Source organism: Helianthus annuus, chromosome 10, assembly GCF_002127325.2.
Source record: "Helianthus annuus cultivar XRQ/B chromosome 10, HanXRQr2.0-SUNRISE, whole genome shotgun sequence".
NCBI classification, from domain to species: domain Eukaryota; kingdom Viridiplantae; phylum Streptophyta; class Magnoliopsida; order Asterales; family Asteraceae; genus Helianthus; species Helianthus annuus.
In genome coordinates, this window is record NC_035442.2 from 9,696,311 (window position 1) to 9,713,180 (window position 16,870).

A 16,870-nucleotide genomic window follows, 5' to 3' on the forward strand; every position below is an offset into this window, starting at 1 on the left:
GCCGTCTTGTATAACGTGTTTACTTGTAACATATGTGCGGCATAACAGTTACATTATAGGCCTAATAAGGATACTAATTAATATAATGGGGTGAACATCAAAAAGTTGCATGGCCACATTGCGGTCGGTGAGACAATGCATATGAAAGTTGGGGATGACCTTTTAATTTTTTCTGGCTGGACATTTCAGTTGTCGCTTTAGGAGTTTCTGTAAAAACACTTCGGTTGATGATTTTAGCGGAACAATGTTACAACAATAAAATTGGATATGTCTAATACAATATTATATTAAACCAGTTTTTTTTTTGTGTTTTACAACGAAACAGGTATATCTAATAATTATTTGTTGTGGGACATCAAGTAAAATATCAAGTATTCACAATATAAGTTTTAATAAATAAGATTCTTATTATGATTTCACTGAAAGAAGAAATATCAAGTATTCATAATATTAACAACTCGTGTTGCTGTTCAACCCGTATTGACCTGAAGCATGATTAAAAATCAATTTAAGAAAATAAATAATAAAAACATATCCATACTGAAAATTCAAAACCCAACATGAAGTAACCTCAGTTAATGCAGGCCCATACACCTCCTTCTTAAATTCATGTTTGTGTGCTTGTACCCATTGATTAGCATCAAAGATTTTTTCAGCTCCAAAATTTTTTAACGCCTGTAAACGTTTATTTTTAATATTTTCCATCTCCCTTAATCTACAAAAGATACAGGTGAAAATATTAAACCGGGCGTCAAAGAAGATTATTATGCGCATACAATGCTGAATTAAATGCACTCTAATACCGAAGAAAAAGTCAAAAACATACTGAATGTTCAAGACCCGGACAGAAAATTACTCGAAACCGAACCTTAGCCATTTGTAGAGGCATAATTCCGGTTCCTGAATTTTATAGATTTCGGGTATCGGGTCGGCTCTTGAACACAGGATAACTGAACTAAAGCATGTGGGCCGATTTTTACCAGGCAAATAGAATGGGTCGGTGCTTAAGGAGGATAAAGTTTCAAATGTGTCATCAAATCATAAAAGGGATGACTGATTTAAAACTCTTAAGTTGGTTTGCTTCACGTGTTAAAGTAATTTGATAAACCCAATCGAGATCACTTTTGATAATTTAGTTTTGTAATTTGGCTATTGTGTATAAAAAGTTGAATTAACCAGATCAAAACCATATTAAAACCCAACCCTTATATCATCACTATGAGCAATCTTTTTTGTGGTACTGATAGATTGTGATCCAAGTAGCATAATCAAACCTGACAAACAATGGGGAACACTTTTAAATTTACGACATCAATGCTTACTGTAGTCACATTTAATTAAAATGATAGCCTCACACACGCATTTCACCGAACAACTTGTATGCATGTATTGAAAACAATGTAAATGAAGAACAATATTTCTATTCAGTTCAATCGCAGTAAATAACAATAGCAAAATGAAGAATATGATATCAATTCAATTCAATCCCAATAAATTATTGTGAATTCAAGATATCACTGTGAATGGTGTGAAGCAAACTAAAGTTGCAGGTTTAAGATACCTTGAAATGTAGAAGATGATAGTCATAATCTGGATTCTAGAACGAAATTCAAGTATTATTGATCGAATTAGAAGGATTCCAAATACAGGGGTATTGATGTAGAACCGACGACCCGATCTGCCTCCATATCACCGACCTGATTAAAAGCGGGGTTGCCAGTCACCGGAGCACCAGACGTGATTACTGATTTCAAACATCAGAGCACCAATTAGAGAACTTAGATACAAATTTCAATTTACTTAGGATATGGGGTCACTTAGATTAGAACATAAATTTGAAAAATTTGGGTTTAGGATCAATCTGTTATTCACTTACTTGAAGATTGTTGTTGATGTTCTGTTGTTGCAATCGTCTGATGCGTTGAAACCATAGAAAACTCAAAATCAAACACCAAAACCAAGAATTATAAATGCAAATAAAATTCCACAATTGTAAATCACTGATTAGAGAGAGGTGGCTGGCGGAGGAGACGTACCGGAAAGAGGGAAGAGGCCAAGGGGAAACAGGGGTGATCTGAAGAATTTGAGATTTTCGGCATATAGGTAAAGAGAGTAGGTACAGATTATGAATCGGTGGCTTTCAATGAAACCCTGGACAACGAATGGTTCAAGGGCAAACTCTTAATCTGCTGGAAAAAGAAAACATAAAAGATAATTTAATGTAAAACTCCCATTCAATTCAATGGGTGAAAACCCTAGTTTGCCCGTCAAGTGTCTTAAAGTTTTAATTTTACTCTCTCCCAAATGGCTTAAAGTAGCTTGTACATGATGCTTCAAAATTTATACGTGTAGTAAAATTACAATATTGTACATCACTTCTTCTTTTTATAATAGTATATAGATATATATTATAATATATATTATAGATATATAATTAAAGTCATTGATTATAATGATTAAAGTAATGTAACTTGAATTAATTATAGGTTGGTGCATTTAAAACAATCATAAATTTTGGTTTTAAAATAGAACATATAACTAAACTTTAGAATATATATAGATATCTATGAAAACTATAAAGAATGGTTAGAAAATTAAACGTGGTTGTGAAATTGTTTGTAAATACCATGTGTTTTAAACAAAAAGGTAAAGGCATATATAATGGTTATGTATATACTATGAGCTTTTTGAGATTCTTGTGGCTTTTCAAAACAAAATCAAATTAACGAATATATAAACGTTGGATTTTAAGGAAAAAGTCAACCAGAAAAGTAACCAACCATCCATAATTTATTATAGGATCGACCATATGGGGCATGAGTATCTGTTTTATTTAGACCGAATGTTAGTCTCTTTGGAGATCACCTGTTACGTAGGCGTCATGTCATCATCGGAGGAGGACCATTTCCTTAGAGACTACCTAAGGGTGTGGAGAACTACCCAACCTCACAATAAAAATCAATATAATATATTATATAATAAACATGGAGAGAGATGGAGAGAGAGAGAGAAGTCAGAGGGCCCCACCACTTTGGTCCGTCTCCATCGTTTTGGAGAGGACGGAGAAGTCGCGACGGAGCAACCGGGGACGGAGGCGACGACCCGGGACGGAGGTGACGGGGGAGGCGAGGCCCATACCGGGCGGTCTTATATTAAAGAAAGTAAAAAAATCGGTTTTCAAAAACATGTAATAGCAAAAATTTTGTTATTATAAGGGATGTAGACATATATTACAGATGTAGTAAAAAATCAGTTTTCATAACTAGGGATGAGTTCGGTACCGATACCAAAAGTACCATTATCGAAATTCGCTAAATATGGATATCAGTATTTGAAGATAAAATTCGGTAAAACACCGGTACCAAAAGTACCGGTATCAAAAACGCTAAAAAGTAGGTATCGATTCGGTATTAGATACCCGGTACCATAAGCTCATCCCTATTCATAACCATCACCCTATTTATAACCATTAGGGATGTAAACAACCCGAAACTATAGGTACTCAAGATGTACTTGTTAACATATTAAATAAATATAAGTGGTTGTTTGTTTACCTCTTAATGAGGCTCTTAATGGTTCAGACATTTACCTCTGAATGGTTAAGCATTATGCAGAGTTTGAATGGTTAAGACCTCTAATCTGAATTGGTCAGACATTTGCCTCTGAATGGTTAAGCATTATACCGGCTCTTAATGGTTCAGACATCTTACTAGTTCAGTGCTTAATGATTCAGACCTCTTATTGATTCAACACTTAACCATTCAAAAGTTAACAAACAGCCCCTAAATTTAAATGAGGAGAAGCCTAGATTAAAGTGTGTTTACTAAACGAGCTCAAACTCAAGTTTGACTAGGCTAGCAAACTTAAACGAACATTTTTATTCATTTGAGTATAACAATTTATATGTAATCTAATAAATACATGTTAAATAACAAATACAATTATAGAAATAACTATATAGAATATAAAAGAGTTAATTGCTCGGATGGTCCCTGTGGTTTCACGTTTTTTCACGTTTAGTCTCCATCTTTTGAATATAACATGTATGCTCCCTATGGTTTGTCATTTTGTTACTCGGATAGTCCCCCAACATTTACTCTGGGGACTATCCGAGTAACAAAATGACAAACCATAGGGAGCATACCTGCTATTTTCAAACTAACTGATATCTACTCAGGGACTATCCGAGTAACAAAATGACAAACCATCAGAGTATACCAGCTATTTTCAAAAGGTGGGGACTAAACGTGAAAAAACTTGAAATCACAGGGACCATCCGAGCAATTAACTCGAATATAAAGTATTTCAAAGTCGAGTTTGAGTTAACCATATTACATCGAGTAATTGAGTCTGTGTTTTTTAATAACAAATTTTACTTTACTTTATTTTATACCAAAATCCTAAATACTTCTCTTTACTCAGGTTTGAATTTGAGACGAGACGAGACGTTACTCCAAAAAAGCATATGTCATAAAGTGGGCTAACGCTACATGCTTTATTAAATCAGGTTTCTTTAGTTATATATTAACCCCATCTTGGAAAAAAATGTATTGTCGGCGACTCAACTAATTTAAAATAACAAAAGTCAAAACTAAAAGGAACAGCTTTATGTATTTGACTTGGTTCTATAGTGACAATGTGACATCATTAAACTAAGCATGCATGAATGCTTACAAATAAATATATAAAAGAATCATTACATAGATATAAATAAATAGTATTTGCACACACACTATTTATTTATATGCTTGTATCATTTTATAAATGTGTCCCCTAAAAACACAATATTTCTCTTATACAGTTATACCTAAACTTTTTTTTTAATTTGTTATGATTTAATGTAGTTAAATTGATAAGATATTAAGATAGTTGAGTTTTTACCTAATCTTTTTTCAACTACACACATGAAATTTTTTAGATAATTTTTTTTGTTGCAAAACTAGTTGAAAATGTCAAGACAACCGGATTTTTGGGTGGAAAACAGATATGGGTTAAAAAGTTTGAAATGGCCTCGATGGTGTAAATTCAAGTTCGATACTTTGTAGTGTGCTTCGAGTTCTTCACAAGAAGTTGCTTTCGTTTTGTTTATAACGTTCTCCACCGTTCGAAAAATATAGATAGTATTGTTCGAGAAAAATATTTTTCAACTGGTCCATCCCATAACAAACATTCGATTCTATGATCTAAGTAAATACTAAGGTATTAATATTCCATGCTTCAATCAAATCCTTGTATTCCATTCTAAATCTACAAAATTATTGTTTTTCTAATATATGCACTATTACACATCAAAAAGTTATGTTTTGAAAAAAGAAAAAGAAAAAAAAAAAAAACAGCTCCATCGAAATGACTTTGTAAGACCTTTTGTTGCCAATTATTTTAGTAGTTGTAGAATTATTTAATAAGTAGGTAAATTACTCAAATATAAAACATTATTGTAAATGACATGTATTTTAATTACATGAAAAACAATAAAAACATTATTAGTCACAAGAATACATAAATTTAAATTGATGGTTACCAAACCTTCATATATTTTTTTATACATTTAGTAATTTATAAATGAAACTAAAAATCGAGTATTACCTATATTTGTTCTTTGATGGCAGGGTGCATGGGCTTTTTTCATGGTCGTGTCTTTGTCACAAATTGAGTAGTCAACCCTTTAAACAGGGTACACGGTCCTTTATGATTACTGAAAGGGGAATTGGCCTGTAATAATCCCACCTAGACTTTATTGGCCATTAATAATCCCACCTCAGAATATTCCCCCCACCAGTCCCACCTTTCACATATTTTTCCTACAATAGTCCCCCGTTAAAAAAAACTTAACGGAGTTAAGCTTTTTTCCAAATTACAAACAAATTTTTTAGGGCTTTTGATCAGAACGATGATACGAGTCCATTGATGTAAAACTTGCCTCGAAACGGTGCTCCAAGTGACTTGATTTTGGTTAATTGGAAATTTAAACACCCGAATTGAAGCGTCGTTTTCATCGTTTGGAGCACCGTTTCGAGGCAAGTTTTACATCAATGGACCAGTATCGTCGTTCTAATCAAAAGCCCTAAAAAATATGTTTGTAATTTGGAAAAAAGCTTAACTCCGTTAAGTTTTTTTAACGGGGGACCATTGTAGGAAAAATAGGTGAAAGGTGGGACTGGTGGGGGGAATATTCTGAGGTGGGATTATTAATGGCCAATAAGGTCTAGGTGTGATTATTACAGGCCAATTCCCCTTACTGAAATTATGACCATTTTTAAATGGTGTATGAGTGAGCAACAACTGTATTATAATATTAAATAATTATAATTATAAGTCAATCATATGTTCGTAATTTGTGGGTTAAGATAAGTGATTATGAGAGTTTTAGTAAGCCATTCCGGTCATAAAGTCCTTTTAAAAATATTAAATATTGTGAAGTATTAGTAATTGATTTTCTTCTTTTTTTCCCATGTTAAGATTACATGAAGTGGGGGTGGAGAGGGGAAGGCAAGCCCTATCATGCCACCCCATGCTCCTTGCCCTTAGGCGTTGGTCCCTCAAATTCTTAATATGAAGATTTCGATAGGCGTTGCGTTGCTCCTTGTTTTCACCCTTAGCCATTTACTTTTTAGCCCCTTTGCTCTTGGTCCTCTTACCTTTCATCACTCCTTTTTTTATGATGTGAAGGGCAAAGCCTTCAAAGTCTATGTGATAGGGCTTTGTCCCGTTACCCTTGCCCATGACTCTATATAGTCTATTAGAGTTACTATATTTAGTTGGTTTAAAATTGGCATTTTCAATAATATCTCGAAAACTCAACATCTTTTTATTTGGTTTAAGTTTAAACTACTAATGCGACCTGCGATCGATGCGTAGCGGGCCTATTACAAACATCAAATAGTTTAGTCCAAGCGTTATGTCATACGATAACCATATAAAATTGCATGTTTTGACGTACTCGGTTAAACTTAATGTAACCTATCTAAGTATTGCACTTGAATCAAAATGTAAAGTAAATCAAATTTATATCATACAATTATAATGTAACACACAAAAAAATGTGTGTATAGAAAAATACCTGAATGTGTAATCAAAGGGGGCTTATCATAGCTTTAAAAAATGAAAACCACAAAAGGGAAAAAAAAAATAAAACACATTCACATCAAGGGGCAACCATGAGTGTTTTGCAAAATAGAACACACTCAAGGCCAATGAGGTAGTGGTGGAGTGGTTGGGAAAAGACTTGGTGTTCCTTGTGACCTAGGTTCGACTCCCATTCTTGACTCTTCCCATTATTTTATGCGGCATCCAGGTGAAGAGCGAATATGAGTGGCGCCGATTCGTCTTGGATGGGAGGCGAGGTTTTACCGATTATTCCACTGTCGTGCCTTCGGGTGGGTGGAGGTCGGGTTTCCGCGCATCTGAGAGAGCCAAGGGGCTGGTGGCGGTCGAGTAATCGACCTTGGCCACAACGTCCGGTGTCACGGTGATTGGCACGTCGTTCCTTGCCGTTTAAAAAAAAAGAACAAAGTCAGGAGGTTTAAATGTCAAGGACTATGGTTTTTAGTATAGATATACAATTATAATATTAATAATAATATGGTTGTACTTTTGCCCGTCTTACATTGCTAGGGTTGAAACATAGAGTAACTCTAATTTATACTGTCGAATAAAAATGTATTATATTTAACCAAGCTCGGTATGGTACAAAATTTACGTCGAAACGTAGACCAACTGGAAACGTATATAAAAAAACACGAAAACATATTATATTTGAGCTGACTCGTTTCCGTAAAAAGTTTACACCTAAATGTAAACCAACTCAAATTTATACCAACACGTATTGGTCACCATCAACAACTAATAAAACATAACCTCATCACTCAATCGACTTCTTATTTTCAAGGACCCGTTTGAAAATCGATTGAACCTTTGCCTCTTGCGTGCTCACAACCTCGCACTCCAAAAGCATCTCCAGCCGTGACTATCTTCAACGACTACCACCGTGTCAGTTTCACCACCATTGCAACCCCGCGAGGGGTTGCTCCCCCTTGAAAAATGACTCTCAACCGTCAAGCTTTGATACCAATTGTTGAAAACCAGGCCCTTGATCGAATAAACAAACACGTGATATGAACAAACTTGTTCGACTCTTTTATTATTTATCAATGAAAGCACACAAATTACAATGACCCTAACCATCTATTTATACTAAACTTGTTCTAGTCCTAACCCAATTCAAACTAATAATCCGATTCAAACTAATAATCAACTAGATAACCCTATCTAATTAAATCTAACAATTATCTCTGATTTAAATATACAAGACACAATAAATAATTCACTATAATTATCTATAACCCGTCTTGATATTTATCTCCTTAATTCAAGATTAACTTCTTCACGAGGATCGTTCATTCTTTGATCATCTAACCAGAGCGGTTTACATGAAAAACATTTGATAAAAAACAATTACCTATTAGTAAGTGAGAACATAGCATATTCGTGTTGGATGTCGGATAATAGTGAATCCAGTCATCTGAAGACTCGTTATCTGGTTGTCCGTTGTTGTGTGGTTCAACGAAGTCAATTATGCGAATGTATCAACGTTGTGTGGTTCAACAAAGTCGATTATGCGAGTGTATCAACAAACAAATATGCATTGGATATTTGGATGAGATTCAAGAAGTTTAAATCACCTTCGTCATCATGGTGCCATTAAAATGAATGATTGCAAAGATAATATTAGTTAGAGACGAACATGTCGGGTTTTTTAAAACCCAAACCGGTTCCAAACTGTTTTTTTTTTCTTTTTGGCCGGTTCTTGGCCAAACCGTTTCAGTTCGGTTTCACCCCAGTTTGGTCGGTTTTGCTAGCGGGTTTTCAACGCCGGTTTTGTTTCGTTTACGGTTCCAAACCGGTTCATGCGCGCACTTTTATTTAATCATTTTTCCGACAATAAAAGTTGAAAAAACATAAAATACAAATTTTATTAAAACTTTCTTTTGTAGTTTTTGAACTATTTTAGGATGAAAATAACCGGTTATTTTTATATATTTTAAACAAAAAAATAATTTAACATTTTATTACCGGTTCCAAACTGGTTTGCCAAAAACCGGTTCGGTTCGGGACGTGGAGAATACGAACCAGTCACAAAACCTACGGTTTGTATATCAAACCGAACCGGTTTGTACAATATCGGTTCCAGACTGGTACGGTTCAGTTTTTGACGTGGAGAATGGGATGCAATCCCAAACCTACCGTTCGCATATCAAACCAAACCAGTTTGTATGATATCAGTTTCAAACCAGTTTCGGTTCTGGTCAGGTTTTAAGAACCGGCATGGTTTTAAAAAACGTTTGAGGCGTGCGCCTCAGGCGCGCCTCGAGGCGAAACGGCCAAAAAACGAGTCTGAGGCGCGCCTAATGGTGTTTTTAATGTATATGCGCCTCAGAGGGGCTGAGGCGCTAAGAAAGCTGCGCCTCAGGGGATTTTGATAGTTGTTTTTGATGTTTTTGACTTTTGTGTCGATTTCAAGCATTTCATGTCTTGTCTTTTTATGTGTGTTTTGATGATTTTGATGAATCTGATGATGAAATTAGTTAGTATTATTATTTTTATAATATATATATAATTTTTATATTTATTTATTAATACCGCCTCGGCCTTACGCCTCGTTTCGCCTCGAGGCTTACGCCTTGTGAGGCGAAGGGAAAACGCCTCAAAACTCGTTTCCGTTCTTTTAAACCTTGAGAACCGGTTTGGAGATTAAAAATAGACCAAACTGGTCGCACAAGCAAACGAGTTATAATCTCTCAAATCCTGTTTGAGCAACATATTTACGATTATACATCTTAATGAAAAAGATTTGCCAATGACATATGCATATATGTTCACTATCATACCAATTACATCTTTTTAATCTACAAGACAAGTGCCACAAATTAAAATAAAAGGTATCATTGTTTGAGAATAAAACAATTGTGCAGCTTTAAAATTTGTGAAAAAAAAAAATAATCAGACAACTATTTCTTATTGATACAACACATCTGGAGTAAAGAGTAGAATTATGCCTTTTTTGCCTCTGCCAGCAAACCTTCAAGTTCCCCTTTCCTATGTAACTTAACGGTATCTGCACCGGATCACAAAACGACATTGCAGTATTATACTATTATACAACATCATAGATCGAAAAGATCGGCTATTGTTGTAAGTAAATGTGACTTATAAGGTAAATAAATCATAATGATAACGCTTACATATACAGCTAGGACAGTCATCCTTGTTTTCTAAGTAGATATGACTTGTAACGTAAATAATTCACGATCACAAAATAAAATGTCTCTATCAACATCTATGGATGTTAAATCATGTGTATACTGTCATATATGATTTTGGTTTCATGTGATTACCGATTTTAACACAAACTATTTTCCCGAATCTTTAAACGAAAAATAACGTGTTTGCATAATCATGCATAATGATATCCAGAGAGAACGAAAACGACAGGAATAGTTGATAGATGAAGTAGCCAAAAAGCATATGGTAAAAAAGGTACCCGTACAACCGCCGATGTGTTTGCCCCCTGTTATCACAGAACAAGATAAATGAACAAATTAGAATAAGAAATTAAAGCACAAAATTTATACTGAACGCTACTGTAGATATATTTTATTTCTATTTTCATTTCAATATTTCTTCTATTGAGTGTTGTTAAATGTTAATATTGTGAAAAAAGTGATGGAAGGTCAGCACTCAGCATTTACTGCATCATATTCAGCAGCAGACACATATCCTAAATTGTCTGTCGCTACGAAAAAAAATATATGTTTTAGCGGTGGCAAAATGGGTGAGTCGACAGGTTGAGTCAGATTCTCATGACGCTTTGTCCATTTTTTTTTCCTTTATGCCTTAATAAGTAATTAATGTGTTTACTATATAATTACAAAATAAGAAGATAAATCATTACAAAAATAATTCAATTTTTTTTCTTTAGAGGTTGTATGCACTTAAATTCACTTTTGCGCAATTTTAACCCATTTGACTTGTTCCCTTTTCCATTTCAGACAAAACATAGCCCAACTCGACCCGTATATACTAAATGGGTCGAAATCACCACGCCTATTACATTTTATATCATGCAAATTCGGGCACAATATAAAATTTAGGCAATAACTGCTATGTTCGAGGTTAGTTCAATACAAATTAGAGCATACTTAGTTCTCAAGTGGAGAATCATATGAGATTCTTAATGCAACTACAACATACCAATAAAAACATTTGGAACGGTATGCTGCCCAGTAAGCCGTTCAAGAACCTTCTGTAGCTGAGGTCCTTGTGCACCTGAGAAAAGAAAACGATAAAACTACATTCAGTATTTCTAAGTCCTAACAGTTAATTTTCAAAATTGCCTCAATATTATAGTTCATGTATGTATATTGTATAATACTTCACATAATCACATTTAAGGCGCCTTCAAGGTATAGGGAAATGAGATTCTTCAGTTTCCAACTAAAAAGAATATATTCGTTTATTAAGTTGTGGTTATGTGATATGTAGCCCACCATACTTTATGCAGCAGTCACCTCACGTTCACATGCTTTAGCTCAATAGCTATGCAGTTAATGCGGAAAAATATCGGTTACCGGTCAAGGACCGATATTTGAGATATCGTTTATCGCGGTGGGATATCGGTAATTTATGCACCATTTAAACTTCGCTTTTTTTTGCTGTGAAATGCAGTTTTGTATAAAAAAAAATGTAAAAAATTGACCGAGACGAGATATCGGCGAGACAACCGATATAGATTATACAAAATATCGGCGATATATCGGTGTTTATAGCCGATATAATCGCTGTCCGAGATAACACCGATATTACAAACCGATATTTTGAGCTACCACCGATAACCGCTACATCGACGCTATAGCACCGCTACTATAGCGCCGCGATTAACTGCATAGCTCAATAGTTCCATTTGGTTTCCTTTTATTTAGTGTTATAGTTTAGAAGTAGTGGGTGTAATGGGATTAGTTTAGTTGTTCTCTTCTTTATTTGTAAGCCTATATAAGCGTAGTTGTCAATAGCGATCGCCACGGTCGATAGCGAATAGCGTGGTTATAGGTCCATGCTCGCTATATGGTCTGTAGCGATGGATAGCGGACTTCAATTTTATTTTATTTTTTGTTTTTTTCTCAATATAAATAGCAACTAAATATAGCTATAAAATAGCTGGATTTTAGGTTTTTTGTTAAATATTCATGTAAAATAGCGTATATACCAGGGTACTTTGATATAATATACATATAAAAATTTTCAAAATTCTTTTTCTAGTGTATCGCTATTTATAAAATAGCCCCGCTATTTATCGCTATTCGCTATGTAGCATATAGGTACCTTATCGCTATTTGTCGTTATTCGCCATTAACAACTATGTATATAAGAAAAAAAATAGATTCAAAGTTGTTCTTGTTCTTCTCTAATGTTCTTGGGAGATTAGTTGTCTCAAAAGTCAAATCGGCTTCTAACATTATGTAGACTTCAAGATAACATACGCATAGCATGTTGGATTTAATCAAAAAATCTTGACTATATATACAGTATGTGCATATTACATACGATTTAAACGAAACAAATGACGTACACACCTTGAATTCACATTTCTGTAAAAAAAAAAAAAAAAAAAAAAAAGCTCCCCAATACCAAAAATCTCCAAATTAACTTAATAACATGGTATACCTTCTTAAAAGCTTACAATGGTTTCAAGACTCTAAGTTACAGCCCAAACAGGACTACAAGAGAACTCGTGTCATTCCAAAAGACTAGTCTGGTGGGTGATGGAGCCCATTTGGTCTATAAACCCCACATTCGTTACCCATACTACTGATGTGGGACGAGTCCCATACCTAGCAATGGTTTCAGTCCGTATCACTCTAATTCACTTTCAGATATTTTCAATGTATGATTAAAGTTTTCGAAACTTAAAGACTATAACAGCTGCACCAAATGTTTAAACTCAAATCCAAACCCTAATTACAATAACAAAAGTACACCAAACCCTAATCAAACAAACTTCTAAACCTAACCTACAAGATCAATTTAACTTCCAACTCTTTATTTCACTTTTTCCCCAAATACATATATAAAAAACAATAACACTTACCCATCTGGTCCAATTCAACAACAAGCGGCTCCACACCGAGCCGATTAAACAACGATTTCACCTCAGAAGAATACCTTCACAATCAAACCAAAAAAGTCTGAAATAAATGAATTACAAAATATGAAAAGAGAAAACCCTAAGTGAACTTACGAACACCAGGTTTTGGAATAGACGACGACTGGATTATCAGTGACGGTTTTCTTGACAGACTCCTCTAATCGAGATCCGAATGAAGCTGTCATGGCGTGGATCTTGAGCCCACCATGTTTTGTTGTTCTGGTGGTGGTTGTTTTATATAATGGTTTTGGATATTGAATGGTGGTGAATGAAAGGGAAGAGGGAGAGTTGGGGAAGTGAGAGAGAGAGGTGGTAGAGAGAGAAACAGAGGTGAGGGATGAAGTAGTAAGATGAGAAGAAGTTGCTGCCATTGATGAGGATGGTTGTTCCTTTTGGTCTGTGTGTGTTTCTGTCAGTGACACTTTTTATGTGGTGATCTCAAAGGGGCTTTTTCTTGTTAGGTGAGGTGGCCTTTGCGTCTAATTTGAACCTTTTCTTTGCGTAAAAGCCAACGGATGGAAGATTGGAAGGGACCAAATATATTATTAAAAGTGTTGCTTGGTTGTATAAATTTGGTTTTAACTAGATTTACCACCCGTCGTAATGCGGTGGGGTCGTAAAACCATGCCGAATAGCATCAATATCACACCACCGTCAGCGACAACCAATACTGAAGTTACGGTGTATTAATGTAAAGAAATTAGACTGTAACCTAAAACATAGAAAATAATAATTAAGTCGATTTAGGACCCCGCACGTTGTAACGAACCTGTCAAACAAGGAAAAGATAGACGACGTAAAAACGTTGAACCACACATGCACGTTGAGCCATGTTAACTCGCAAAATCTAGTACGAAACATAAAACGAAATGTTAAAACGTTGAACCACACACATGTTTCTGGTTGAACCCGTTTAGCTAAACGTTGAACCACACACATGTTTCTAGTTGAACCATCTAGGGGTGTGGATTTCTGACACAACCCGAAAACACGACACAGACCTAACACGAAATTTGTGAGTTTGGGTTTAGTCTAAACTGATTTGGCTTAGTTTCTGGTTGAACCCGTTTAGCTAAACAGGTCAGGTTCGGGTCAACCCGGTCGGATTGGCAGGTTAACCCGTTTAACCCATTTCTATTATATTATATTTTTTTTTCCAATATGTTTTATGTCATAAATTAAATTTGGTGTGTATTTTATGTTATAATCATAGCTTAAAAAGTGAAATTGACACAGGATTTTTGATTTTAATGTAAATTTATTATATAATTTTTTATGTAGTAGATGTTAATTTTAATATATTAATTTGCTGAAAAAAATAAAAAAAAATGGGTTGAGTGGGTCGGGGCCAGCCTGCGAATGTTGGGGTCGGGTTCCGGTTCATACGTTGACACGAGTTTCAGGTTCGGATCGAGTTGAATCCGCCAATCTGCAAACACGACCCGTTTAGCACCCCTTAATTCCCGTCCACCCAAATAAAGGAGTCAATAATTAAACGACTTTTATTCTTTTTTTCAACTTAAAAGGGTTGGGAAAGGAAACCTTATCCACTTCTCCGTTGATTAAAAGGATTTAAAGCATAAGATTAACATGAGTGTGAGCTAGATAATTTTCAAATTTTGCAATAGAACTCTACGTGACATTGAATCTTTTTTAATAAGAAAGAATGGGGGATGAACGATTAGAATAATTTATAGAAGAGGTTACCCTCCTCCATAAAGCTTATGGTTTGTGCTTGAACCTTTACCACCACTTCGTAAGCAATGCAATACTTGTATCTCTAAACGGGATGAGCCCCAATCCACTGCCTCGTTTGGAGTAGTCACCTTTTTCCAACTCACTCAATTAGCACAAGACAAAACCTCTTCCGGATCCACCTTTATTCCAAAAAGCTTTGATTTTGCATAGTTGATTTTCAGACCCAACACAAGATGGAAGCATATAAGGAGCCTCACCATATTAAGAACATTCTCTTTAGACTATTCCCCAATAATAAGCGCATCATCTGCAAAAAAAGAGATGGGAAATATACGGGCCATTATTCGGGCAACTAAAGCCTTTGAAAATCCCAACCTCGCCTTTTTGAGCATACACTCAAAATCCTTCCACCCCCAAAATAAAAAGAAATTGTGAGAGCGGGTCCTTTTGTGTTATATCCCTAGAAAAGGGAAACTCAAATGAAGGGGAACCGTTCACTAGGACTGGTGATCTCGCCGATGATAAAATACCCTTAACCCAATTCCTCCAACACCTAGATACCACCCGACCAAATTTCATTAATTCTTGAGACTCAAACCCTCAAAACTTAGATAATAAAATAACCTTTAAATACAACCTAAGAAGCTTCAAACCTTATACACAACTAAAAATCCTCCATGAAACCAAAGAATTAAAAAAAAAAAAAAAAAAAACCACCCTCAAAACAATCTTTTTTAACACCAAAGCAGATATATCACAAAACACCACTACGAAAAAGTAATAAAAGAAAAACTAGGTGCGCCCGATGAACAAGAGGCAGGATGTGCGTTAAGTATATGGGTGTGCGTTAAGTATACGGGTGTGCGTTAAAAAGTTGAATTGTATTTATTTAAGAACTTGAGGCAAAGAATGTACATTTAGCACAACCCTATTTAAATGATTTACGTTTTGTTATGCCCTTGGTTGTTGCATTGTCGGGAGAAACGTATTGGGTCAAAAACTCGTGTTTGTAATCCTTGATAAGTTGGTAGTTCAATCGACTTGGTTGATAAAGGGTTCTACATGCACAACGTTTGATTAAACAGTGAGGGTTGGATAGATTAACGGATAAAGAGGACTCGACATGAAGCATTAAGTAGTACACCACGGTGGTTATTATAAATGTATACTCGAACCATTACTTTAGAACACCAAAACCAACAAATGGGATTCAAGAATTATAACAATAAAAAAAAACCAAGTAAAGTTGTCATTCACATCATGATGTCAAGAGATCAGCTTGATAAAAACGTGCACATTATTTAACTCATTGTCTCTTTACTTTGACTTGATGCTTAATTGCTTATTAGTAACATGAATACATGATAGTATGATGAACATGTGATAGAATAACATGATCAACTAATGTGCCTAGTTGCATGATTATATTCTTAAATGAACTACAAGCTTCAAAACACTTGGATTAGAGTCATGAATTGCATGATTATGTGATGATTGCCTGAACGGTTAGGAGATTGGGGGTCAAGTTGTGTTGCCGGTTTCTGTTGTTATTAGGAGGCAGGACTCATAGGAAGTAGCTTCACAACGAAATAAACACATATGGAAGCCTCACACTCGTGGTCGGAGGCATCTAATCTTATGCCTATGAAGATCAAAGAAGGTAAAGACAGGTCGATAAATGCTTATCCGCTGCTAAATATGGGCAGAACTGGGTCAGAACCAAAAGGGTTGTGGACAGTTTGGCTCCTAACCAGAACGAGCAGCACACGTGGTAGGGTTCATTTTGGCACGGTTATCACACTTGGGGTTATTGGCAACACAAGTGTCTAAAAGAACCCGGATGGTGATGGTGGAGCAGGTACCCATGACTCACGGATCTGAATAGCTTGTATCCATTCGTCACATTTGGGTCGGATCAGGTAAACACTCATGCATACACTCTTAATACGCATCCTTCTGGAGTAAAGATAA

At 35.2% G+C, this 16,870-nt stretch overlaps 1 protein-coding gene and 1 long non-coding RNA gene across 3 annotated transcripts; both read right to left on the reverse strand.

Moving 5' to 3' along the window:
* Positions 1–442: 442 nt before the first annotated feature.
* LOC110880699 lies at positions 443–2,123 on the reverse strand. Of its 2 annotated transcripts, XR_004870528.1 has the most exons (4): positions 2,037–2,123; positions 1,877–1,913; positions 1,562–1,744; positions 443–715 (listed from the first exon to the last, which is right to left on the reverse strand). It is a non-coding gene; the product is annotated as an uncharacterized LOC110880699 (long non-coding RNA). The 2 variants fall into 2 exon arrangements; XR_002559423.2 differs by lacking the exon at positions 443–715 and having other exon boundaries at positions 1,444–1,744.
* Positions 2,124–9,836: 7,713 nt separating this feature from the next.
* On the reverse strand, positions 9,837–13,699 carry LOC110883956 (glutaredoxin-C5, chloroplastic). The gene is made up of 5 exons (XM_022131623.2): positions 13,295–13,699; positions 13,145–13,218; positions 11,251–11,325; positions 10,541–10,567; positions 9,837–10,114 (listed from the first exon to the last, which is right to left on the reverse strand). The coding sequence occupies exons 1-5, from the start codon at positions 13,570–13,572 to the stop codon at positions 10,050–10,052; spliced, it is 519 nt and encodes a 172-aa protein (XP_021987315.1). The 5' UTR covers positions 13,573–13,699; the 3' UTR covers positions 9,837–10,049.
* Positions 13,700–16,870: the final 3,171 nt, after the last annotated feature.